At 45.5% G+C, this 24,517-nt stretch overlaps 2 protein-coding genes and 1 long non-coding RNA gene across 10 annotated transcripts in view; 1 reads left to right on the top strand and 2 right to left on the bottom strand.

Annotated features, from left to right (window-relative positions):
- The window catches only part of TP53BP1 (tumor protein p53 binding protein 1), a 70,317-nt gene extending 65,880 nt beyond the window's left edge, over positions 1–4,437 (bottom strand). Inside the window, exons 1-7 of one of the 3 annotated variants that reach the window (XM_034783554.1) lie at positions 4,292–4,437; positions 3,594–3,766; positions 3,327–3,462; positions 2,913–3,000; positions 2,427–2,509; positions 939–1,100; positions 384–465 (exon numbers count right to left, since the gene is read on the bottom strand). In XM_034783554.1, the coding sequence (XP_034639445.1) occupies positions 384–465; positions 939–1,100; positions 2,427–2,509; positions 2,913–3,000; positions 3,327–3,462; positions 3,594–3,758 (716 nt within the window). In that variant the 5' untranslated portion in view covers positions 3,759–3,766; positions 4,292–4,437. The other 2 variants (XM_034783552.1, XM_034783553.1) reach the window with 2 other exon arrangements.
- Positions 4,438–12,343: 7,906 nt separating this feature from the next.
- LOC117883927 lies at positions 12,344–24,048 on the bottom strand. Of its 5 annotated transcripts, XR_004647448.1 has the most exons (7): positions 23,769–24,048; positions 23,080–23,173; positions 16,120–16,378; positions 13,984–14,336; positions 13,237–13,324; positions 12,743–12,804; positions 12,344–12,381 (listed from the first exon to the last, which is right to left on the bottom strand). It is a non-coding gene; the product is annotated as an uncharacterized LOC117883927 (long non-coding RNA). The 5 variants fall into 5 exon arrangements; XR_004647446.1 differs by lacking the exon at positions 12,344–12,381 and having other exon boundaries at positions 12,388–12,804; XR_004647444.1 differs by lacking the exons at positions 12,344–12,381; positions 12,743–12,804 and having other exon boundaries at positions 13,152–13,324.
- Positions 24,049–24,315: 267 nt separating this feature from the next.
- MAP1A (microtubule associated protein 1A) overlaps positions 24,316–24,517 on the top strand; it is a 128,098-nt gene continuing 127,896 nt past the window's right edge. For both annotated transcript variants that reach the window (XM_034783822.1, XM_034783823.1), the window contains exon 1: positions 24,316–24,471. In XM_034783822.1, coding sequence (XP_034639713.1) covers positions 24,339–24,471 — 133 coding nt within the window. In that variant the 5' untranslated portion in view covers positions 24,316–24,338. The remainder of the gene's footprint in view (positions 24,472–24,517) is intronic.

Raw genomic sequence — 24,517 nt, 5'->3', positions numbered from 1 at the left:
GACCACCTAGCCCTAATTGGGGAAGCAGAGATAGCTGCTGCCTAATTAGGGTGGGGCTGTATAAAAGCCTGGGGGGGGAAACGACAGGAAGAAAGGGAAAAGGCAGGTAGTGGAAGCAGGGAGGTAGCTCTCCCCTCCTTTCTGCCTGCAGACAATAAAGGGCTACTTAGAGGGTGAAAAGGTGGTAAGAGCACAGCCTGTAAATAAATTGCATGGGTGGTTATTGAACACAGGGTCTCTTAGTCTTTATTAGCCCAACAGGGGCAGGAGCCAACAGGGCCCTGCAGCACTTTGTTACAAGCAGTAATACTTGTTGTTTTCTCAGCTTTCCTCCTTCTGCATGCCCCCACCCAAGGTGCCTACAGAGAGGGCAGTTGTTTTACCTTCCAGACTTCTCTTGCTGGCACGGTACACCAGTGTAACTTTCTCCAGTGGACAGAGCTTCACTCCTAACTATGTGCAGCTCTAGCAGGAGATACAGAAAACATTTGTTACTCAATTTAAATAATCTGTGCTAACAAGTATCAATGAGTGTGCTTGGCACTTCATATTACACAGATCCCAACACAACCCTGTCATAAATTTACAATCTAATCTAGAAGGTCCATTGATAGAGAAAGCAAGAAAGGGATTGTGAGGTCTGTAGCAAAAAATAGATTCAGTGTCAGATTTTCTGGATTGTTAGAAGCTAGCTAAGAAAAGAGGTGCCCCTAGAAAGAGACAGATGTTGACACTTGGGCAACAACACAACAGTGAAGGAACAAGCCCAAAGGAAACAGGAAGGCAGAATTCCCCTTCTCAAGCTTTGGGTAGCTTTAATATCCTTCCTACTCTTGCACTTCCTATCAGAGGAAACATGCCACCTACAACTCAAAAGGATGCAGAGAGAAATTTACCATCTAAGGAAAAGGTCTCTATGAACAAGACCATTTACATACCCTCATTAGGGTCATTCCTCATGGGATTAGAACAGATAGGGACAGTGCCTGCTGGCTGAAGCTGGTGCCCTCTGCCCTCTTCACTCAATGTTGAGTCTCCCTCGAAGTCCTGGCTTTGTGAGAGTTCCAGAGCTCCAAAACCCAATTGCGATGTGCCAGAATCTAGCACCAAACATCCATAAAGAAAAAAATAATTTATGTACAAATTACCATTAGAATTGACCCTCATTGCACACTGAAACAAAATAGTTAGCTAGCTCACAGACACCTTCCCAGAGAGAGGACCCATTAAAGTGCCTACTATAACTCTGAGCTACTACCCACTGAGACAGAAAAACTCAGCTGCTCTCAGTAGTCTACAAAAGCTGCACAGCCCCTCTTTAATAATTAAAATAAACGAATAATATAATAGGTACTGTGATGTTGTGCAGTCTATATGGTTCTATAAAAATATGACAAGTGAATATAATGTAACTAGGATATGCTTCATGCAAAAGGTCTCTTGTAAGGTATCATTACAAAGCTTATAATCTACTGTGTGATCATCCTATTTGTATAAATGTACCACTCTTGTATCTAAAACTAGGAATATGAAATATAACTCTGAGGGCCTATTGTAATTATGCAAAGTGTGGGCCATTAATGGTGGTTTGGAATCTTGATGACTCCAATTAACCAGGACCATTGTCTGCAGATGGCTGTGTTTTACCTGTGAGTCTTGCTCAACGTGTGTGCTGGCAAGTAATTTGGGGCAAGTAATTCAGACTCTGGGTCTTTGTTGCAGCAGACGGGAGTGTCTGTCTCAGCAAGACAGGGGGCTGGAGTCCTGAGCTGGCAGTGAAAACAGGGATAGAAGTAGTCTTAGCACATCAGGTGGCAGCTCCCAAGGGGGTTTCTGTGATCCAACCCGTCACAGGTTGAATGATTGACATTAAAAAGCCCTCATTTGCCAACAAGTTACCAAACAACGGCATCAGATAATGTACTGTATCCCAGGAAATAATTGTGGTAATTCAGCCTCCAAGTGTAGCACTTGTGGGTAAATGCTAACATTTAATGACAGCCATCACATTAAGTATCCTTTATTGCTAGCATAACAAACTTTTAGAAAAACCCAACTATATTCTAATGATCTGGCTACTTCCATGCCCCCCTAAGCCCCTTCCTGTCCTGAAGACCTTAGCCAGTGCAAGGATAAGAACTACTCCACTGACATTTGAGAGGGTGTATGGGTGGGTAGAAAACTCATGGTTTTCAAACACAGGGCACACGATCAGTATTGATTTCTAAAGCCCCCAAAGTATTTGGGGATGAGCTCTCTAAGCAAATGGTTGATTTTTTAACAGTTGCTTCATATTATCTTAATCTGATGGGAAACAGTGAACCTGCTGAAGGGGAAAATTATATAAATGCACACACATGCTAATGGAGCTCCAAGCAGATTTTAATGCTCTGAGGAAGTCACTGAAGAGTCTAGAGCAGAATTACCTTCAGCACCCGGCAAGTGGGTAGTGCAGTGTGAGGCATCTTCACCTGCTTCCTCAGCAGCAGCTGCTACTATCCCAGGAACCCTGCAGTGGAGAGAAGAGATGATCTGGACAGTTAGAAATATAGCACACTGGGGGTTTTTTCAGACTGTTTTCTTAAGTTTATTTTTGTTCACACATGGGTCCCTCAGCATCTAAAAAAAAAAGAAATTGCTGTCCCCTGAATTCAGGGCTGTTCCTCAGTACATCTGAACCATCCCAGAGGATCTCTCAGAGTTCCAGGAAATGTGCTAAATTTCACAAATAGGATTTTCTGCTGCATTCTGAATTGATTCGCTATTGTACTGTTACACATCAGTTAACCCCAGCGGCACTGGCGTTCCAGCCTATGCCACCACATAAGGGGGAAGGTCACTAAAATAATCCCTCTAAGACAAACAGAAATGGAGATGGGGGTGGAGGCAAGGGCAAGGAATATTCTATCCACCTGTTGTTCTTGGTAGGCTGAGGCAATCGATCAATAACTTGGCTGAGTGAACCAGTCGTGTCCAGATGGGTAGAACTGTCCGTGGACTCTGAAAACATAATAGACCATTAGAATGGAAGAGAGGCAAACTTCTGGCTATAGGGACGGACATTGAGGAGCGAGGAAGTCAGCAGCGCTCTGACAATAACAGCTCACTGTTATACTTGCTTAGCCCACTCACCCCTTCCATGGTCACATGCCTTGATACTCAGCTCTTCACAATGATTCCCAAAGCCCTGGTACCATCCTCTCCAAAGCCAGCAACCCCCAAATGTCATCAACACAAGCATTGCTCTAAAATTCATTCTCCTGCAACCGGAGAATGTTAACTTCTCAGAGATAAATAAAAGGTAAAAGTTACTTGTACTCCCTCACCTGTGAGCGGCTTTTCCTCATGGCCTCTGTCTTCTCCTCCTCCACCAGCAGCCAGTTTGCTACCCTGAGGACTGGTCATTATCTCCTGTAAAACACATGTACCTGATTTCTGCATCTCCCGTTCTTCATTAGACACCTGGAGAGAATTCAGCCTAAATTGAGCTTACTTCTCCCACACAGCCCAAGCAAACTACATATCAACACACATCTACATAGAAACTTGTATTTCACTTCCTTCCTACCTCCCTCAAAGGAACTTTCACTCACCAGTACTGGGCTCTGGCAGTTGGGAAGAGGTAGGGCTAGCAGCCTGAGGCAGCCATGAGCAGTGTCCTCTATCACTGCACTCTCTGGCTGGGAGTCCTCAACTATCAAGCAGGGAGTGTCCTGCTGAGAGAAGCCTAAATCTAGCTGGCTCTGGCTGGGGTCCATCCACTGCCCTAAAGAGAGAAGACAAAGGGGTCAATGCAGCTAGAACTTGCTGCAGGTACTGTGGAAGTTATTCTGATTCCCTCTGGTGCCTAGGCAGATACAGGAGATGGGTACTAGCACATGAAGGAACCCACCCGAACTAGAGCTTCGAGCTCTCACATCCCTCCTCGGGGAGCACCGGTGGCCAATCCCCCCCCCCCCCCCCCCCCCATACTCCCTGCACGCATGACATCTCCCCCGTCCCCTCTGACGGCTCCCACCTCCCCTCGGGGACTGCACGGTTAGGAGGGACTAGAGCCCCGGGAACAAGCGGGCCCTGGGTTTGGGCCCGCACACGGCTGTCCCTCACGAGCGGCCCGGCTCACACGCCCACTCCCGGAGGGAGACCGGAGAGCCGGGGGACCGATCAGGACGGGTAATAAGGCCCTGTATCAAACAAAGCCCCTAACAGCGGGGCGGCCCCAGGAACCAGGGCACGTCTGGGCGCCCCGCCCCCCAAGGAGGGCCGCGTTTGGCGGGGCCCCGCCGCTTGCCTGCTTCCCGCGGCTGCTCATGCTTCAGCCTCGCTGATGGGCGCCGCTGCCGCAGCACGTCCCGCCCCACGCACGGCTGCGTGGTTACCACAACAACGCAGAGCTTCCTCCCCGCCCCCTCCGGCTCCAGAGGCAGCGACTGGCCCAGGCCGGCCGGAGCTGGGGGCGGGCACAGTCACAAGCCCGGGCCGGCTGCCGAGGAAGAGAGGCGAGGCCGCCCGCGGTGCGCGCTCCCAGGGAGCGGCTTGGCCCTGCCTCCCGCAAGCCCCGGGCCAGGTGTCGTACAGGAAACTGCTCCCTCTAGCAATGGGCGACTTGGAGTGTACTGAGCATGCGCACACGAACTGAGCATGCTCAGTAACATCTGCTGAAGCCACTGCCCTTCCCCCCGCCCTTGTTCGCGGTAAGAGTCTGCGGCCCAAAGGGGACAAATCAGAGGCGGGGGATGGCCAGGATCTGAGCAGGGGATGAAAACTGACTGAGGGGGTCAAGCAGCTAGAAGCAGAGATGGAGTTAAGCCCAGGGGTGAGGTGCTGCCAGAGGGTAGCGCTCTGGCTGAGGGTAAAACCCCCGCACAAGGGGGTAACAATTACCCTGGTTGTGATGACACAAAAAGCGTCCTCTCAGAATTCCTTACTGTGGGTGCACTGAGCATGCACATCCCTTGGCCCACGCCGCTTCCCGCTGCCCCCATTGGCCCAGGACGGCGAACCGCGGCCAGTGGGGGCCGCGATCAGCCAAACCTGTCCCGTCAGCAGGTAAATAAACTGGCCCGGCCCGTTAGGGTGCTTACCCCGGCGAGTCACGTGCCGAACATTACCGACCCCTGGTCTACAGGACCTTAGTGTAAAATTTGCTTTAAAAATATTTCATTAGTGAGCTGGTGAATAGGGTGACCAGATGTCCCGATTTTATAGGGACAGTCCCAATATTTGGGGCTTTGTCTTATATAGGCACCTATTACCCCCCACCCCGTCCCAATTTTTCACACTTGCTGTCTGGTCACCTTATTGGTGAAGCTTATAAAATCACATCTCTAAAAAATCCTTGCATAGATTTTTAGATGCACAATCATCTTTAGCCTTAAATGCTTGGATCTTCAGACATATGGTTTTTTAAATAAATTCTTCAAAAGACCCCCCTTATCTAAAATACACATTTTAATTACTATAGTAAAAAAACGTTTACTTCCAAAGTCTTCCTGTCCTTTCTGTCCATCCATTTCTCTCTTCACCCCCTCTCCCCTCCCCCCCACCCCCAATTGAAAGAAGCAACAGCCCTTTGCTTCCAGATAGCTGGACAAAGAGTTTCCCTTTCTTTACTTCTGACTATCTGATGAACTAGTTTTAAGCAAATTCAGTACCTTAGTACGATATAAAATCCTTTGTTATGCCTAAAATCTTTGGAAACATATTTTTAAAGTTGGTGAAATTTAATAAACATGTGTATTGTTATGGAGATATCACACAGTAAATTAGTGTTCCCTTTTTTTAAAAGCAATGAACATTGTTATGAACACACTAAACCTTTTGTGACTGATTAATTTAAAATAAAGTCTGTTTCAGTGAGTTAAATATGTAGTAATCTGGAGTGATAACTTTATGAAGGCTTAAGAGTACATTTAAAATATAAAATCAGCTTAGAAATACTGATTAAGAAAATGTAAAACAGAGAAGAGCTGCATCATGTATTCCATAATATTTAATGTTGTATTCAGCAAGACAGCTGACTCACCCTTACTACAAAGTTTTTGCAAATAAATGTCTGACAAACTTCAGGGCATATCAAAAAACCTGTGACTGATATTTTTTATTCCCAAGTTTAGTGCTTTTAATTAGGTACCTTCTGCATGTCCATTCTGCGTGAGGGAGAAGGTACAGGGGTTTCTGCGGGGAACTGTGACTCTCCGCCACCATGAGGCGGGCTGGGCGCCTTATTATTCTTTCTGCCTTGTCCCTCTGACCCCGCCCCCGCCGGGCTGCAAGCTCAGGCTGCCGTCGGGCATAGAGGCACCAGTTTAATATTGCTGCATAGGTCCCCATAAATCCTAAGGACGGCCCTGGGGGCGCCAAAAAGCGGTGCCCTGGCTCGGCAGGGAGGAGCCGCCTTCCGGAGGCACCGGAGAGCCAGAGCGTCAGCGGTGAGCCCTAGCCATGGAGGAGCCGGCGCGGCACAGGATGGCAGGAGCCCTGCAAAGGCAGCGGCGCCGCTAGCGGGGAGCAGCCACACCCCCCACCCCTCCTGCCTAGGCTGCAGCCTGGCGCCTCCCCCCCAGGGGGAGGGGGGCTCCTGCAGGCTGCAGCAGATGCATGCGGGCAGAGGCCCCCGTGCGCCCCCCAGCTCCCTCCTTGCCACGCTCAGGCTCTGCGGCTCCCAGGCATGTGAGTCTTTGCCTTAATGATACTCTGTCACAATACTTTCCAGATCTGTTCAATGCTGTGGAACCGCCAGTATTCCCTTTTATCAATTCTGAAAAGCAACAGATTTAATTTCACTGAGTGCCCTCTTTTTCTGCTATTGTGGGAAGGAGATGAATTAGACCACTTAAGTTCTCAAAGGGTTAAGTGTTCATAGGCCTTGTGCTAACCCTCTGCACAGGGGCAAATTTTCCCTAGTAAAATTTTTATGCAACTCTGTAGTGTTGTCTACACTATGCAAATTACTCACTGATGATGACAGGTGTCAACAATGGGTTCTGAACACTGTTCAACTGCAAGGCCCTGTCTATATTACTAGATCATGTTAGCAAAATATTCAGCACTACCAAGTTCAGCCACATCAGTGGGAGCTCTAGTGTAAATACAACTCCAGTGGCTTCCAGCATTTTCACTGCTGTATCAGTTAAAGCACAATTTAGCACAATTAATTGACTTGGTGCTAAAAATGCCAAAAGCACTGAAAATTAATCTGCCAAGAGTCCCAAGTCTAGGTAAGGAAAAAAAGTAGTCAGCATCATTTCTGGTAGTGTAGTTAAAACTTTAACCTTGGTCTCTCTTTGTTATTTGTATTCCCATAGTACCTAGGAGCCCTAGTAATAGATTATTGTGCCAGGTATCAGGTGCCTGCCACAATTTTTCCTTTCTACACCTGCAGTTGAACTAGTGTTGAACAGTTTAAGTGTTCTCATTGCAGACATTAATAGTCAATAATGGATAATTTTCATAGTCCAGGCAAAGCTTATGAGTATGACCTCTCCAGGAGCTTGTACAAGACGAGATTGTGGTGGTGTCCAGCCAAATAGCACCAGATTATGATATTTCTGAAAAAAATAAAGCTCAGGAATTTCACTAGAAAATGGTGGGGTATGGGGGAGCTGTCAGGAGAATGCTAGAGCTCCATCATTAAACACTCAAGTAAGCAACCTTAACTCTGCCATTACTGTAGAGCAGTCTAATTACATGATCATAACTATTTCTCAAATACTCTTTTTCCTATATGCTTGTAAGGTGCATCTTGTGTGGTGTGTAGTAAGTAAAGCAAGAGCCCTTCCATCATTCACTGTGCAAATAGTTAGGTGTGTTTCATGACTGACTGATAGTAGCAATTTTCCAGTGCTGCTACTGGCCTCCCCTGCTTCACTGCATCAGATTGCTGTGTCTTGTCCTTATTTTCAAGGCCCTGCAGGACTGTGTTCCTCCTCACTCAGGCAGCCTCACTTGTTATGATGTCACTTCACCTTGTCAGTAATGCCAGTCTAGATGCCCTTTTTACCCATATTTTTCCACACTTCCCTCTATGCTTAGAGTGCCCTCCTTGATCTGAACCACAACCCTTTCCTGAAGACCCAATTCTTCTATTGGAGAAATTTCTGTCTAAAATTTCCATTTTTAATTTCAATGTTATTTACTACAGAAACCATGAACTAAGTATCCATATGATCTTATAAACTCTCCCTCCTGTCTGATTTGTTACATCCTATATCTCTCATGTATTGTTTCTGAGTTTTGTTTTAAGCTCTTTGGAGGCAACAATCAAAGTTTATCTGCATCAGGATATGCTCAGCACTCTTTAAGGTATTGTAAAACAACAATAATATGCACGTAAGGGTGTAGGAAAGTATTTGATATGTTCTGTCTGAGAACCAGTACATGAGTATGTAATTAAAGACATTGTAATAATTTATATGTGAAGGGGGCAGAGTTAAAGGTTCACCTTAAGCACTCATATTTAGTGAATCTGAAAGTTAACTGAACCTTAAAGTTGGATTAACAATCTTTTGTATTTAATCTAATATTTCATTTTTCTAAAAAGTTAACTTTCTAGTTTTTTCTCTTATAAAGAAAGAGGTTTTATTTCTTCACTATAGAAGTTAATGAGCTGCTGCCCTAAGATTCAGCTTAAAGCCTGTCTCCAGCCAAACAATACTCAGCCCTCCCTGTTCCTATTTGTCTCCAAGGGACCACTGTCCATGCTGTATAGTGATAACATTTCAAATTAAAAAAAAAAAAAAAAAAAAAAAAAAAAAACTCAGCAGAAGACAACGCACAAAACACTGGTCAATATATCACCGTCAGTCTATAAAGTGACTTCTCTGGAAATTGCACCAAAGATTTAGGGTGGGATCTGGCCAGGTTTATTTTTGCCCTCTTTTCTTAGGCCTGGTCTACACTATGAGTTTAATTTGAATTTAGCAGCGTTAAATAGAATTAACCCTGCAACCGTCCACACAACAAAGCCATTTATTTCTAAATAAAGGGCTCTTAAAATCAATTTCTGTCAAGGAGCTCAGACAAGCCTATCAGAAAACAAAGGAGGCAAACGGTCGCTCCGGGTCAGAGCCGCAGACATGCTGCTTCTATGCTGAGCTGCATGCAATTCTAGAGGGGGCCGCCACCACTACCCCAACTCTGACCGTGGATTCCGAGGCGGGGGTAATCTTATCAGCCACACCTGAAGATTCTGCGGACGGGGAAGAGGAGGACGACGATGAGCTTGCGGAGAGCACACAGCACTCTGTTCTCCCCAACAGCCAGGATCTTTTTCTCAGCCTGACTGAAGTACCCTCCCAAGCCAGTACCCAAGACCATGACCCTATGGAAGGGACCTCAGGAGAGTTTACCTTTTAAAATATAAAACATGGTTTAAAAGCAAGCGTTTTTTAATTATTAATTTGCCCTGAGGACTTGGGATGCATTTGCGGCCAGTACAGCTACTGGAAAAGTCTGTTAACATGTCTGGGGATAGAGCGGAAATCCTCCAGGGACATCTCCATGAAGCTCCCCTGGAGGTACTCCAAAAGCCTTTGCAGAAGGTTTCTGGGAAGTGCAGCCTTATTCCGTCCTCCAAGGTAGGACACTTGACCTCGCCATGCTAGTAGCAAGTAATCTGGTATCATTGCATGACAAAGCCTGGCAGCGTATGGTCCCGGTGTTTGCTGGCATTCAATCAACATCGTTCTTTATCTCGCTGTGTAATCCTCAGGAGACTGATATCGCTCATGGTAACCTGGTTGAAATACGGGAATTTAATTAAGGAGACAGAGGTGGCCGTTCCTACTGGGCTGTTTGCCTGTGGCAGAAAAGAAATCCTTCCCTGCAGTTAGCCAAGGGGGTGGGGGGGGGAATTGGTGCTGAGCTTTTCGCCTTTGGCAAGCAGGGATCTTCCCTGATACCAGCCATGCGGTGGGGGGAGGGGTACAGTGATCATCCCAGATAATTCAGGGTGGGGGGGGCGGGTTAGTTTGGTTTCTGCAGGGATCTTCCCTGATACCAGCCACGCGGTGGGGGGAGGGATAAAGCGATCATCCCAGAGAATTGGATGGGGGGGGGTTAGTTTGTTTTCTGCTGCTGAAGGTTAACAGGAAAACCGCAGCAGTCAATGGGCTTTGCTTGGTATGTGGGAAAGGAGAGCGCAGAAGCCGAAAGACAATGGCTTACCATGGCCGCATGCAAGCCGAATTCTGTTGCCCGGACCTGCGTCTGTGATCTCTAACACCAAAGCCACAGGCACTCAATATTAAGATGGAAAATGCGACCTTGTACTGAAATCACATGTGCTATGTAATGTGAATAGTGTTGTTCACCATGAAAGAGTATAAGCATTGTTCTGTAAAATGTATCATTTTAAAAACTTCTCTCCTTTTTTTCATCCCTCCAGCAGCTGCAAATTTTTCAAGCCTCCCTCCTCCGGCCCGAAGGCTAGCTCAGATAAGGTGGCAGAGAAAGAGGACGCAAGATGAGATGTTCTCGGAAATAATGGAATGCACCCACAATGAAAGAGCTCATTTGAATGAGTGGAAGGACACGGTATCTAAGTACAGGAAAGATGCCAGTGAACGTGAGATCATGACGGACGCTCGAGATGGGAGGTGGCAGGCTGCAACGCTGGGGCTGCTGCATGATCAAACGGACATGCTCTGGCGTCTGGTGGAGCTTCAGGAACGGCAGCAGGATAACAGAGTGCTGCTGCAGCTGCTGTATACCTTCCTCCCCCCTCACCATGTTCCATAGCCTCCTCACCCACACGTGTAAGAACGCGGTGGGGAGGCTCCGTGCACCCTCCCACTCCACCCCAGTGGACAGCCCAACCAAAAGGCTGTCATATTGAATTTTTTCAGTGGCCTTTTACTTCCCTCCTATCCTCCTCCCAAACCTCACCCAGGTTACCTTGTCGGTTCTCTCCCTATGTTTATAATCAATTAATAAAGAATACATGATTTTTAAATGATAGTGACTTTATTTCCTTTAAAAGCAAGCTGTGATTTAAGGGGGGAGGGTGGTTTGCTTACAGGGAATGAGTCAATCAAGGGGGCGGGTTTTCAACAAACAGAACTTTCACACCGTAGCCTGGCCAGTCATGAAACTGGTTTTCAAAGCTTCTCTGATGCACAGTGCTTCCTGGTGTGATCTTCTAATCGCCCTGGTGTCTGGCTGCGCATAATGAGCAGCCAGGCGATTTGCCTCAGCCTCCCACCCCACCATAAAGGTTCCCCCCTTACTCTCACAGAGACTGTGGAGCAGCACACAGTAAGCAGCAATAACAATGGGGATATTGGTTTGGCTGAGGTCTGACCGAGTCAGTAACGAGCGCCAGCGACCTTTTAAATGGCTATATGCACATTCTACCACCATTCTGCACTTGCTCAGCCTGTAGTTGAACAGCTCCTGACTTGTGTCCAGGCTGCCTGTGTATGGCTTCATAAGCCATGGCATTAAGGGGTAGGCTGGGTCCCCAAGGATAACTATAGGCATTTCAACATCCCCAACGGTTATTTTCTGGTCCGGAAAGTAAGTCCCTTGCTGCAGCCGTTTAAACAGAATAGTGTTCCTGAAGACGCGAGCGTCATGAACCCTTCCCGGCCAGCCCATGTTGATGTTGGTGAAACGTCCCTTGTGATCCACAAGTGCTTGCAGCACCATTGAAAAGTACCCCTTGTGGTTTATGTACTGGGTACCCTGGTGCTCCGGTGCCAAGATAGGGATATGGGTTCCATCTATCGCCCCACCACAGTTAGGGAATCCCATTGCAGCAAAGCCATCCACTATGACCTGCACATTTCCCAGAGTCATTACCTTTCGTAGCAGCAGCTCAGTGATTGCTTTGGCTACTTGCATCACAGCAGCCCCCACAGTAGATTTGCCCATTCCAAATTGATTCCCGACTGACCAGTAGCTGTCTGGTGTTGCAAGCTTCCACAGGGCTATCGCCACTCGCTTCTCAACTGTGAGGGCTGCTCTCATCTTGGTATTCTAGCGCTTCAGGGCAGGGGAAAACAAGTCACAAAGCTCCATGAAAGTGCCCTTACGCATGCGAAAGTTTCGCAGCCACTGGGAATCGTCCCACACCTGCAACACTATGCAGTCCCACCAGTCTGTGCTTGTTTCCCGGGCCCAGAATCGGCATTCCACGGCTATAATCTGCCCCATTAACAGCATGATCTCCAAAGCACCGGGTCCCGCGGTTTGATAGAATTCCATATCCATGTCCTCATCACTCTCGCTGCCGCGCTGCCATAGCCTACTCCGCGCCACCTGGTTTTGCAGGTTCTGGTTCAGCATAAACTGAACGATAACGCACGAAGTGTTTACAATGTTCATGACTGCTGTCTTGAGCTGAGCGGACTCCATGCTTGCCGTGGTATGGCGTCTGCACTGTTCACAAGCACAATATTTTTTAGATTATTCCCAGAATCATAAAAATTCTACATGTATGAGTATATACTGGCCCCTAGAGGGTGCCCTGATGTCAATGTGTTTTCCTCGGAGAATGTTGTATTCCAGGGGCTGGGAATGACACTTTCCCACCCAGCTCTATTCTTATTCAAATAAGAATAACCCATAAGTAGCTACCACTTTTTTAAATAGTTCTTTAAAGTTGAATTGAAATGCTTTTCAAAATAAATAAATTCTCCAGGGCATACAAAAAACACGTAAGATCTGACAACATTACAGAGTGCTGGACTTGCTTTACAGTTACAAATAAATTCATTCAAAAGTAAACAAAGGTTTTTACCTGCTGAGATCTGAGTTTAGGGTTTTGTGTTTCTCCTTCAAGAATTGCTGGTATCACCAAACCTAAAGCAACAGAGCAGAAAGTAGCCTTCCTTCTAGTGCTTTAGATCAGAGGCTCTCAACCTTTCTAGATTCCTGTACCCCTTTCAGGAGTCTGAATTGTCTTGAGTACCCCCAAGTTTCACCTCACCTAAAATGTACTTGATTACAAAATCAGACATAAAAATACAAGTGTCACAGCACACTATTACTGAAAAATTGCTTACTTTCTAATTTTTACCATATAATTATAAAATAAATCAAATGGAGTAGAAATATTGTACTTACATTTCAGTGTATAGTACATAGAGCAGTATAAACAAGTCATTGTCTGTATTAAACTGTAGTTTGTGCTGACTTTGCTAGTGCTTTTTATGTAGCCTATTGTAAAACTAGGCAAATATCTAGATGAGTTGATGTACCCCCCGGAAGACCTCTGCATTCCCCCAGGGTTACCTGTACCACTTGGTTGAGAACCACTGCTTTAGATGTCAGTGATGCCATCAACTCCTGCAGGAGAAACACAGATTCCAGAAGCCAGTTCCTGAAAAGAAAGTAAAACAGGAAAATTTTTAAATATTGTTATAAAATATTCTCATTTCTCATTTTTAAAGCCACTAATTTTTGGTCTAAATTATTACTTTAATCAGATTTTGTATATATTTAAAGGGCTGTTTAGTTTGCCTTTAATTAAGTTGAATTACAGTGGAATCAAGCTACCATACTTACAATAATATGATCAGCTTACCAATAGTTAATGAACTCTGTCAAATGCTATGCTACTCTTGAAACTGTGGAATACCAAGAGGAGGTTGGAGTTGATAGCATATGTAATGCAAGCCAATTCACTTTTGTGTAGTGTCCTTCATACAAAAGATTTTTTTAAATGTAGGTCTGTATTACTGCAGCATATGTAGATCCATAAATATGACAAATAGATTAATAAACACATGTTTATCATACATACAAAAGACAGATTAATGCAACCTAGTCAGATTTTCATCACACAAACATTAGGAAATTCAGAATTCTCAACAGTTTAGCTTTCCTGTTGGACATATTACCATAGGGTCTTTTATTATACAATCAAAACATCTACAGTAATACAAAATGCTATGTATGTGCATCTAAGGTTGTAAGTTAAATAGAAATAAATTTATTTGGACAGTCTTACTGGAGAAGAATTAACAATATTCATCTTACAAGCCTACAAGTCAGCAACCATGATGAGGATAGTCATTCCTAATTAGGGTCACAGCTGGACTCAGGAGTCCAGTATGAAGTTGGAACAAGACCAGAGTGAGAGCAAAGCTCGAGCAGGCTAAGGTTTGGCACATCCACTGCTATTCTCAGACAGGAGCAAGTTCACAGCTCTCAAGTAACATTCATCAGGGTGAGCTGCTCTGCTGTGCCTCCTGTGAGGCTTATATACCTACCCTAAAAGTCACCAGACCAGCTCCTGGGTTGTGGATTGGCTGGTGCCTAGCACAGGAATGACTTATTAGTGTACATGGCTTAATCTGGCTCTAGTTCAGGGATGACTCATCACCTTACAGCTGCAGTAAGACAAAATGAAAGGAAGATAACAACAGCAAGTATTCTGCAACTTTAACTCTAGCAGTTGCTAACAGCCCCCACTTGCTCAAAGGAACTGCACTTTCCTCCATATGCCTAGCAGCGTGTGCAGATACTTTGAGCAGGTGGGCTGTTAGCAACAATTAGAGTAAAGGTTGCAGAATACTTGGTTATAATCTTCCATTTTTGCATATTAATAGCTTTCCAATGCATTCACCTTTGGATCAAATATTTTCTATGCTTGTTTTCTGCCTGAAGGTGAATTGTTTATTTTAACATAAATTACATTGTTTCAACCATTTTTAATTGTGGAAAAATGAACAAATAGTTTTCTTGCATTAAAAATTTCAAGCCATAGAATTTCTTTCCATGTTTCCAAGTTGAAACTTTGCCTGGATATAGTCCTCTGAGGATCAGTGCTTTTGCTTAGTTTGAAAAATAATTGTTTTTATTTTACAAAGCTAAGAGACTTTGAAAATTGCTTGGGGGGCGGGGTGGGGGGGAAAGGGGTTGTTAAGAGGTATGTGCTTAGGTCTTAACACTGATGGAAACTAAGTGTGTTCAGGATCTCACAGGAGACACTAAGCATCTCACAGGGCCTTTTATATTAGAGTAGTGGAGAGGGAAGAGGAGCTCTGCCCTGACAAATCACCTAAGATAGTGGTCCCCAACCTTTTTTGTCTGGCACCACGGAGGACCATGGCAGCGGACGAGCATCCGCCGAAATGCCACCGACAAGCGGCAACATCAAGAGGCGACGCCGCTGGATGACGCTGCTTCTCGACGGCATTTTGGCGGATGCTCGTCTGCCGGCCAGTACGCGGGTCCACTTAGACACCCCGGCAGGTGCCATGGTGCCCGCGGGCACCGCGTTGGGGACCCCTGACCTAAGAGGTCGGTGAGGAGCAGTGGGTGGTTTGTCAGAACAGAGAGCCTTTCCTCTTTGCTTCTCTCTCCACAGACCCTTCCCAACCTCATCCAAGAAACCACAGTATAAATGGCAGCACCGCTCCAACCATTTCTACTGGGAAATGCTGTCAAAGTTAAATAATATTATCAAATTTAATCATTTTCAGCATCAAAACCTAAAGCTGTTCTGCTGGTTACTAGGATGGCAATCAGGGTTCAGTCTCATCATATGACTGCCTGCAAATTTGGGGGAGACCTGATGATTCTTCTTTAACACTGTAAACATTTTGCCACTAAAAACCCTTCAAATTTAGAAGGAACTCTACTTCCTGAGCCTTTGATTCCTAGTAATCCTGTGCACTTTAAAACAAAGTTAGCCCTGTAAACACAGATTCTGATGGAAAGTTCTCTCTCTTTACAAGTTCCCCTGGACTTTCTACTTTAAACCTTTCTTGCATAGATTCATAGATTCCAAGGCCAGAAGTGACCATTATGATAATCTAGTCTAACCGCCTCTATAACACAGGCCATAGAACTTCCCCAAAATAATTTCTATATCATAGCTTTCAGAAAAACATCCAATCTTGATTTTAAAAGCATTATGCAGTTCGCTACTTCTACAAAGGAAAGTGGACGTACACCAGCTTTTGTAACCTGAGCAGATTTCCTGAGCACTTCAAACAAAACACACTGTTTTAGGTAAAATATAGAACAGATTTATTAACTACAGAAAGATAGATTTTAAGTGATTATAAGTAGCAAGCATACAGATAAGTTGGTTACCTAAGAAACAAAACTAAATTCACAGTCTGAATTCTACAATCTAAATGGGATTTGAATTAAGCAGTGTCTCACCCTGACAGATGGTATAAACAGGTTGCAGATCTTCAATATACAGGCTGGAACTGCCTCCCAGCCTGGGATGACCCTCCCCGGTTCAAAGTCTTTGTCCTCCAGATGTGTTTCCAGGTGTTCAGTTATGGGGGGAGTGACCCTCTTTTACAGTTTCTTTCAAATTGCAGGAAGGATCTATGCTTGTGAGCTGGAGTCCACCCTCATTGGTCAAGCAGTCTCCATTGTCTACGTGTTCTCTCTGAGAAGTCTTCTGGGATGGCTGCGGGGAAAGTGAATTTCCTTTAATGGGTGATCTGTACATCTGATTACTCCATTGTTGTACCTGAAAGGCTGCTTGTGGGTGTTCCCAATCTCACAACATATTTCAGTAACACACACATAGCAATACTTCATAACGTCACATATAATCCAACATGTTATTAATTGTTCAGCAAATCAAGACTTTAAAAATGATATCTCACAAGGCATACTTTGTATAAAACGTAATTATATGACAATGGTGAATATGGCAGTTTCAGGGTGCTACTTGGAGGTACAGAATGTCGCTCCCTTGCCTATAGATTAAGTTAATCCAGTTGTAACCTGGAGCAAAACAACAGGATTATGGGCTAGGGTGTAAATTAGGTGACTGAACGGCAGATGAAGAAAGAGAACATTAAAATATAGAGTACAACATCCATTCTTCAGTGAAAAGATATCTCTGTCTGGAAACTACTTCCTGGTCTGAGTTTGATATCTAAGATAAACAGAGAAATTTGTTCTGTTTTCATGTTCACCCTACAACACACTGAGCAAGACTAGAGGAGATGACAAGACATGACACCTGCTTTACTTTACTTTCCCTTCATGAAGGTGAAATCATAAGAGCTTTACATCTCGTCCAGTAATCCCCTCCCTAAAGGTCTTGTAGAAGTCAGAACATTTACAGTCCTGGTTACAAATTAGCTGATTTGCACTGTATCACCGTTTCGCTGTCAGACTGTCTCATCTCTGCTCAGTCCAGAACCTATCTTTTCCCTTGTTTGGCTTTTGCTCTGTCTTTTTCTCTCCTGCATTTGTGATGACTTCACAACTAAAACTCCCATCCAAGCCTTAATCATCTCCTGTCTTGACTAGTGCATCCTCCTCCTTGGCTTTCCTGACACAAACATAACCCTTTTTCAATCAACACAAAATACATCTGGAAAGAACAACTTCCTTGGCTGTTACTCTGACCATATAACTCCTCAACTCCACCTATGAATCCACCTGCTGACTTCTTGCCCTGGCTCTAGAAATTGTGAAGTCAAGAAAAATTCTTCATCATAATCATCATCATCATCATGTTCCTATTACAACTCTGGCATTTAAGAATGTTCCAGTATTGCTGGCTTGGCTGGCAGATCATTCTCATACACATTTTTGTAAGGATGAAGTTGTCCTAAAATATCATGCCAAATTCTTGCCTATAATGTTCATGGATTTTTATTTAAATCAGACCATTTATGGAACCAGTCACATGGTGGAGAAAATATTGCATACTGAAGTAACTTTTGTCCTCCAAATATATTGCCTCCATAGATTCACACTAATCTTCCCTCTTCCCCTTCAACCTGGAGATGTAAAGGATATGCCCACGGTTAGAGAGAAGCTAAGTGACAATTTGGGGTGAACCTTTTATACAGTGTGCCCTAGAATCCTGGAACAAAGCAGAGGCCATCCACACACACACTGTGATAAAGTCAGTTTGCCCCGGTCAGTGTCAGGTAATCTGTTCCTTAGTTTCCTCTCACACACTGGACTAATCAAAAATCCTTCCCTTCTAAGGTGAACAAATGTTCCGAATAAAAGAAAAATGCATAGTTCTTCACCCCCTCCTACAGGGGTTCTCCTACTCTTGTAAGAGGAATCAAACCATCCTTCATCCTCTAGTTGGTATCATGAAGAGGTCCCTTTCCCTTGCCCTGGAACCCTAAATCATACAGTAGCTGTGTGCCCTAACCCCAAAACTGCCCTGCTTCATTGCTTTCCTGGGCTTCTTCCCACAATGCATCTTGGTTTAGACCTTCTCCCTGGCCTTTCCCCGCAAGTCCTCTTCCAAACCCCTCAAAGCTCCTTTTCCAGTCTTGTTCTCCAAAAGGCCCCATAACTGATCTTATCTAGACCCATAGTTCTTGAGAACTTTCACCAATCAGTTACTAGCACTCCTCTTTTCAGTTCTACCTCACTGGAGAGACCCAAACCAGATCTTGCTTTGCCCCTTGTGTTTTTCCTTCTGAAAGAAAGGCTGCTTCTTACTCAGTTCTGCCCGCTTGCTCAGCAAACCTTACTTCCTACCTGCCGTGACATGACCCCCGGCTCTACAGTTCTCAGAATGCCTACTCTTCAAGGGCCAGACGATATGCTAGATCAAAGCTTACCCTTAAATAGAACCCTGTGACACTCATCCAGTTGCTTTGAAATGGGTTCCTTTGGGCAAGTGATCTCACCATGGAGATCTATCAAGGCCATGCAGTTGGAGAACAAAAGTCACATTAGTAATTAACTTCTCCTTATAGATCACTCTCCTTATAGTGTGTATGGTAACACCCATTGTTTCAGGGTGTGTGGGTGTCTTCCTACTGTATTTTCCACTATATGCATCCGAAGAAGTGTAGCCCACAAAAGCTTATGCTCAAATAAATTTGTTAGTCTCTAAGGTGCCACAAGCACTCCTTTCTTTTTCTTAGACATTTAACAGTTGCTATCACTGGTATTATCTTATTTTACTTGGTTAAACGTTTTAACATTTTTAGATGCTCTCGTAGGTCTCCAGTTCCCAAGAGGACTTTATTCATATGGACATTTCTCCTTTCCTCTTTTGGCTAGGGAGGATGGACATTTAATGAACTTGATTGGTTTGATTGATTATTCTGTAGCAGTAGGTCCTGGGCTAGAGGACTGGAAAATTGAAATATTGGGTATTACTTCTGTTCTGGCACATTCAAGAATCATTTTATTATGATTGGAATAACAGAGACTTGGTGGGACAACTCACATGACTGGAGTACTGTCATGGATGGATATAAACTGTTCAGGAAGGACAGGCAGGGCAGAAAAGGTGGGGGAGTTGCGTTGTATGTAAGAGAGGAGTATGACTGCTCAGAGCTCCGGTATGAAACTGCAGAAAAACCTGAGAGTCTCTGGATAAAGTTGAGAAGTGGGAGCAACAAGGGTGATGTTGTGGTTGGAGTCTGCTATAGACCACCAGACCAGGGGGATGAGGTGGACGAGGCTTTCTTCTGGCAACTAGCAGAAATTGCTAGATCACAGGCCCTGGTTCTCATGGGAGACTTTAATCACCCTGATATCTGCTGGGAGAGCAATACAGCGGTGCACAGGCAATCCAGGAAATTTTTGGAAAGTGTAGGGGACAATTTCCTGGTGCAAGTGCTGGAGGAACCAACTAGGGGCAAAGCTTTTCTTGACCTGCTGCTCACAAACAGGGAAGAACTAGTAGGGGAAGCAAAAGTGGATGGGAACCTGGGAGGCAGTGACCATGAGATGGTCGAGTTCAGGATCCTGACACAAGGAAGAAAGGAGAGCAGCAGAATACGGACCCTGGACTTCAGAAAAGCAGACTTTGACTCCCTCAGGGAACAGATGGGCAGGATCCCCTGGGAGAATAACATGAAGGGCAAAGGGGTCCAGGAGAGCTGGCTGTATTTTAAAGAATCCTTATTGAGGTTGCAGGAACAAACCATCCCGATGTGTAGAAAGAACAGTAAATATGGCAGGCGACCAGCTTGGCTAAACAGTGAAATCCTTGCTGATCTTAAATGCAAAAAAGAGGCTTATAAGAAGTGGAAGATTGGACAAATGACCAGGGAGGAGTATAAAAATATTGCTCAGGCGTGCAGGAGTGAAATCAGGAAGGCCAAATCACACTTGGAGTTGCAGTTAGCAAGAGATGTTAAGAGTAACAAGAAGGGTTTCTTCAGGTATGTTAGCAACAAGAAGAAAATCAAGGAAAGTGTGGGCCCCTTACTGAATGAGGAAGGCAACCTAGTGACAGAGGATGTGGAAAAAGCTAATGTACTCAATGATTTTTTTGCCTCTGTCTTCACGCACAAGGTCAGCTCCCAGATTGCTGCACTGGGCAGTACAGCATGGGGAGAAGGTGACCAACCCTCTGTGGAGAAAGAAGTGGTTCAGGACTATTTAGAAAAACTGGACGTGCACAAGTCCATGGGGCCAGATGCGCTGCATCCGAGGGTGCTAAAAGAGTTGGCGGGTGAGATTGCAGAGCCATTAGCCATTATTTTTGAAAACTCATGGCGATCGGGGGAGGTCCCAGATGACTGGAAAAAGGCTAATGTAGTGCCCATCTTTAAAAAAGGGAAGAAGGAGGATCCGGGGAACTACAGGCCAGTCAGCCTCACCTCAGTCCCTGGAAAAATCATGGAGCAGGTCCTCAAGGAATCAATTATGAAACATTTAGAGGAGAGGAAAGTGATCAGGAACAGTCAGCATGGATTCACGAAGGGGAAGTCGTGCCTGACTAACCTAATTGCCTTCTATGAGGAGATAACTGGCTCTGTGGACGAGGGGAAAGCAGTGGATGTGTTATTTCTTGACTTTAGCAAAGCTTTTGATACGGTTTCCCACAGTATTCTTGCCACCAAGTTAAAGAAGTATGGGCTGGATGAATGGACTGTAAGGTGGATAGAAAGCTGGCTAGATCATCGGGCTCAACGGGTAGTGATCAATGGCTCCATGTCTAGTTGGCAGCCGGTTTCAAGCGGAGTGCCCCAAGGGTCGGTCCTGGGGCCGGTTTTGTTTAATATCTTTATTAATGATCTGGAGGATGGTGTGGACTGCACTCTCAGCAAGTTTGCAGATGACACTAAACTAGGAGGCGTGGTAGATACACTAGAGGGTAGGGATCGGATACAGAGGGACCTAGACAAATTAGAGGATTGGGCAGAAAAAAACCTGATGAGGTTCAACAAGGACAAGTGCAGAGTCCTGCACTTAGGACGGAAGAATCCCATGCACTGCTACAGACTAGGGACCGAATGGCTAGGTAGCAGTTCTGCTGAAAAGGACCTAGGGGTCACAGTGGACGAGAAGCTGGATATGAGTCAACAGTGTGCTCTTGTTGCCAAGAAGGCTAACGGCATTTTGGGCTGTATAAGTAGGGGCATTGCCAGCAGATCGAGGAACGTGATCGTTCCCCTTTATTCGACATTGGTGAGGCCTCATCTGGAATACTGTGTCCAGTTTTGGGCCCCACACTACAAGAAGGATGTGGAAAAATTGGAAAGAGTCCAGCGGAGGGCAACAAAAATGATTAGGGGTCTGGAGCACATGACTTATGAGGAGAGGCTGAGAGAACTGGGATTGTTTAGTCTCCAGAAGAGAAGAATGAGGGGGGATTTGATAGCAGCCTTCAACTACCTGAAGGGGGGTTCCAAAGAGGATGGAGCTCGGCTGTTCTCAGTGGTGGCAGATGACAGAACAAGGAGCAATGGTCTCAAGTTGCAGTGGGGGAGGTCCAGGTTGGATATCAGGAAAAACTATTTCACTAGGAGGGTGGTGAAACACTGGAATGCGTTACCTAGGGAGGTGGTGGAGTCTCCTTCCTTGGAGGTTTTTAAGGCCCGGCTTGACAAAGCCCTGGCTGGGATGATTTAGCTGGGAATTGGTCCTGCTTTGAGCAGGGGGTTGGACTAGATGACCTCTTGAGGTCCCTTCCAACTCTGATATTCTATGATTCTATGATTCTATGATTTGAGGCTATTTGCTTTATTCCCTTTTCATGACTACTGCTAACCATAAATATCTCACTGTTATCTTGCACTCCCACTATCTATTGTATTCACCTGTTGTCTCCCATCATATGTTTTGATTGTAAAAGCCTTTTTAGGGCAGGGATCATATTTTCATTACAGGTGTATAACAGTCCCTAGCATAGTGGGCCACTGATTCCTGACTGGGGCTGCTAGGTGCTACCGCAATACAAACAAATACATAATAATATAATAGCAATAAATATCATATAGTAAAAAAATCTTTGGGGCAGATCCTCAGATAATTTAGATTGTCATAGCTTCTTTGAAGTAAAAAATTTGGACAGCAATTGCTATGCAGATTCTATTATATGCATATTCATACTAGAAAGCATCAGTTATTCCATCTGTGTGCTGCAGAAAGGGCATTGTCCATTTTAAAGCAGTCTCATTTGTAAGCATAAGCTATCTTTCCTAGAGGTTCTAGTCTCTGTGGAACGGCACCATGACGGGGCACTGTTTTTAGTCTTCACTCCAGTTTGTATGTCTCCTGTTCCTTTTTTCCCCTCTGGTAGGAAGCCAGCTGGAGGAGCCTCTCTGCACTGCAGTGAAAAGCTGCAGTTCTAGAGAGCTGAGGATGTCAAAAAATAATCCTCAAGTATTAAGATGAATCATCTGAAAACAAAAGGTACTTGGATCATGTGGTCTGAAAATCTCTGAAAACCTTTGATCACAGTGACTCTCTTTAGTGATGTACAGTCCCACTTTCAAGGTAGAATCACTTACATTTGTCTATCTGCAAGTTTCTTTCTCTTTCTTTACATATTTACTTGTCTCAGTGCAACCACTTGAGACAAGCTGAACTTGATGCAGTCTGGCAAATTACAGCACAGAAAAATAAATTCAATCCTTTGCTCCACTGACTCCTTTTGTTTATAAGGCTCATTTCCCATAAAGTGCATAGACTGTGGTTTCATAGAAATTTTTAGATAGAAAAGAGCTATCACATCACATTGAGTTCATCTCCTGGAGACTAATACAGATTATTAAAGATCTTAGTGTGGAAAATAACTAACCTATTAACTCCTCAGCAACTGCAACCTAAATCATTTGGAAACACAGCAGAGAAAATTATTCTGTTTTTTTGTTTGTTTGTTTTCAGATTATGTTGCTGTTAATGTTTCATGACACAATAGATAGCAAGACTCACATGCACTTGCCAAAATGCTGACTCTTCCTTCCAAACTCTCAGTTTTCTCTTATGTCCTCCGTGTTGACGTGGCAGATTATAAGAAAAAATTCCACTGAAAGCAAAGACATGGATTTATCTGTTATGCTTCTCAAGCAGTAACTCCTCTCAACAGGAATCTTGCAGACTACAGGAACTGACACTTTTAGGGAACACTGCTGATTATTACTTAAATTGGTTTTACAATCATAGATTCAGACTCTTCTTTCACTAAGCTGCATTAACACAGGCCAAATATCTGCTCTTTTGTCAGAAGAGCACAAGTACTGTAAGCCTTTATCATCATCCATACACTCTGTATCCTAAAATGGCCATTGGTGGACTTTCCCTTACACAATATGCCAAGGGCTGATGCCCTGAGCTTGGGCTATTTGATGATTTCTCTCATACATTGTATGCAAGTACTCCAATGACAACATGGCCAGCTTGAATGCATTATCGATCATATACATAGTTTCAGAGTGGTAGCCATATTAGTCTGAATCAGCAAAAACAAGGAGGAGTCCTGGTGGCACCTTAGAGACTAAGGCATTTATTTGGGCCTAAGCTTTTGTGGGCTACAGCCCACTTCATCAGATGCATGGAGTGGCACATACAGTAGCTAAGCAGGTATAAATACACAGCCCATGGAAAGATGGGGGTTGCCTCACCGAGGGAGGGGTCGGTGCTAACGAGACCAATTCAAGGAGGGTGGATGTGTCTCCTTTCCAACAGTGCACAGGGCACATCCCCTGCCCCAGCCCACACAGAACACTCCCCTCGGGGCCGCTCCTGGCGGTGGAGGGGCGCAGCGCCCGCCCCACACACCGGCAACGAGCCGCCCGGCGCTGCCATGACCCGCCCACGGCTCCCCGCTCCCGCCGCGGCCCTTGCTCTAGAGACCCGGCGAACGGGCCCGCCAGGCACCCCAGCCGCAGGGAGGGGGCGGGGCAGCGCGGAACTGACCCTCTCAGCGCTCCCCCCACCTGCCTCTGAGCACGTGAGGAGAAGCGCTCACGTGAAGCCAAAGGGAGGGGAGGGGTGGTATAGGCAGGGGTGGAGCCAGCGAAACCACGAGACCTCGCCCCCTACTGCTCGTCCGCAATATCTCTGGCTCACGTGTCCACCCCAGCCAATCAGCGTGGGACCGATGGCTCTTTAAGAGCCGCGCGCCAGTCACCTGCTTCGCGCTGCAGTAGCGGCTAGAGGTTTCCATGGAGATCATTGACGGGGCGGTTGCCATGGATACAGCAGCGCCCGGGCTGTCTGGCGGGCGCCGCGGCTGGGAGCTACGGAGGCACGCGCTGCTGATCGTGATCGGGGAGGTCGGGACAGAGGCGGAGCGCGCGGCGCTGCGGGGCGCCCTGGAGCGGGGTGAGCAGTGGGCGCCGCAGCGCGCGGCACTTTCCCCCCCGCCCGG

This window comes from Trachemys scripta, chromosome 10, assembly GCF_013100865.1.
Source record: "Trachemys scripta elegans isolate TJP31775 chromosome 10, CAS_Tse_1.0, whole genome shotgun sequence".
NCBI classification, from domain to species: domain Eukaryota; kingdom Metazoa; phylum Chordata; order Testudines; family Emydidae; genus Trachemys; species Trachemys scripta.
This window is presented reverse-complemented; position numbering and strand designations above follow the sequence as displayed.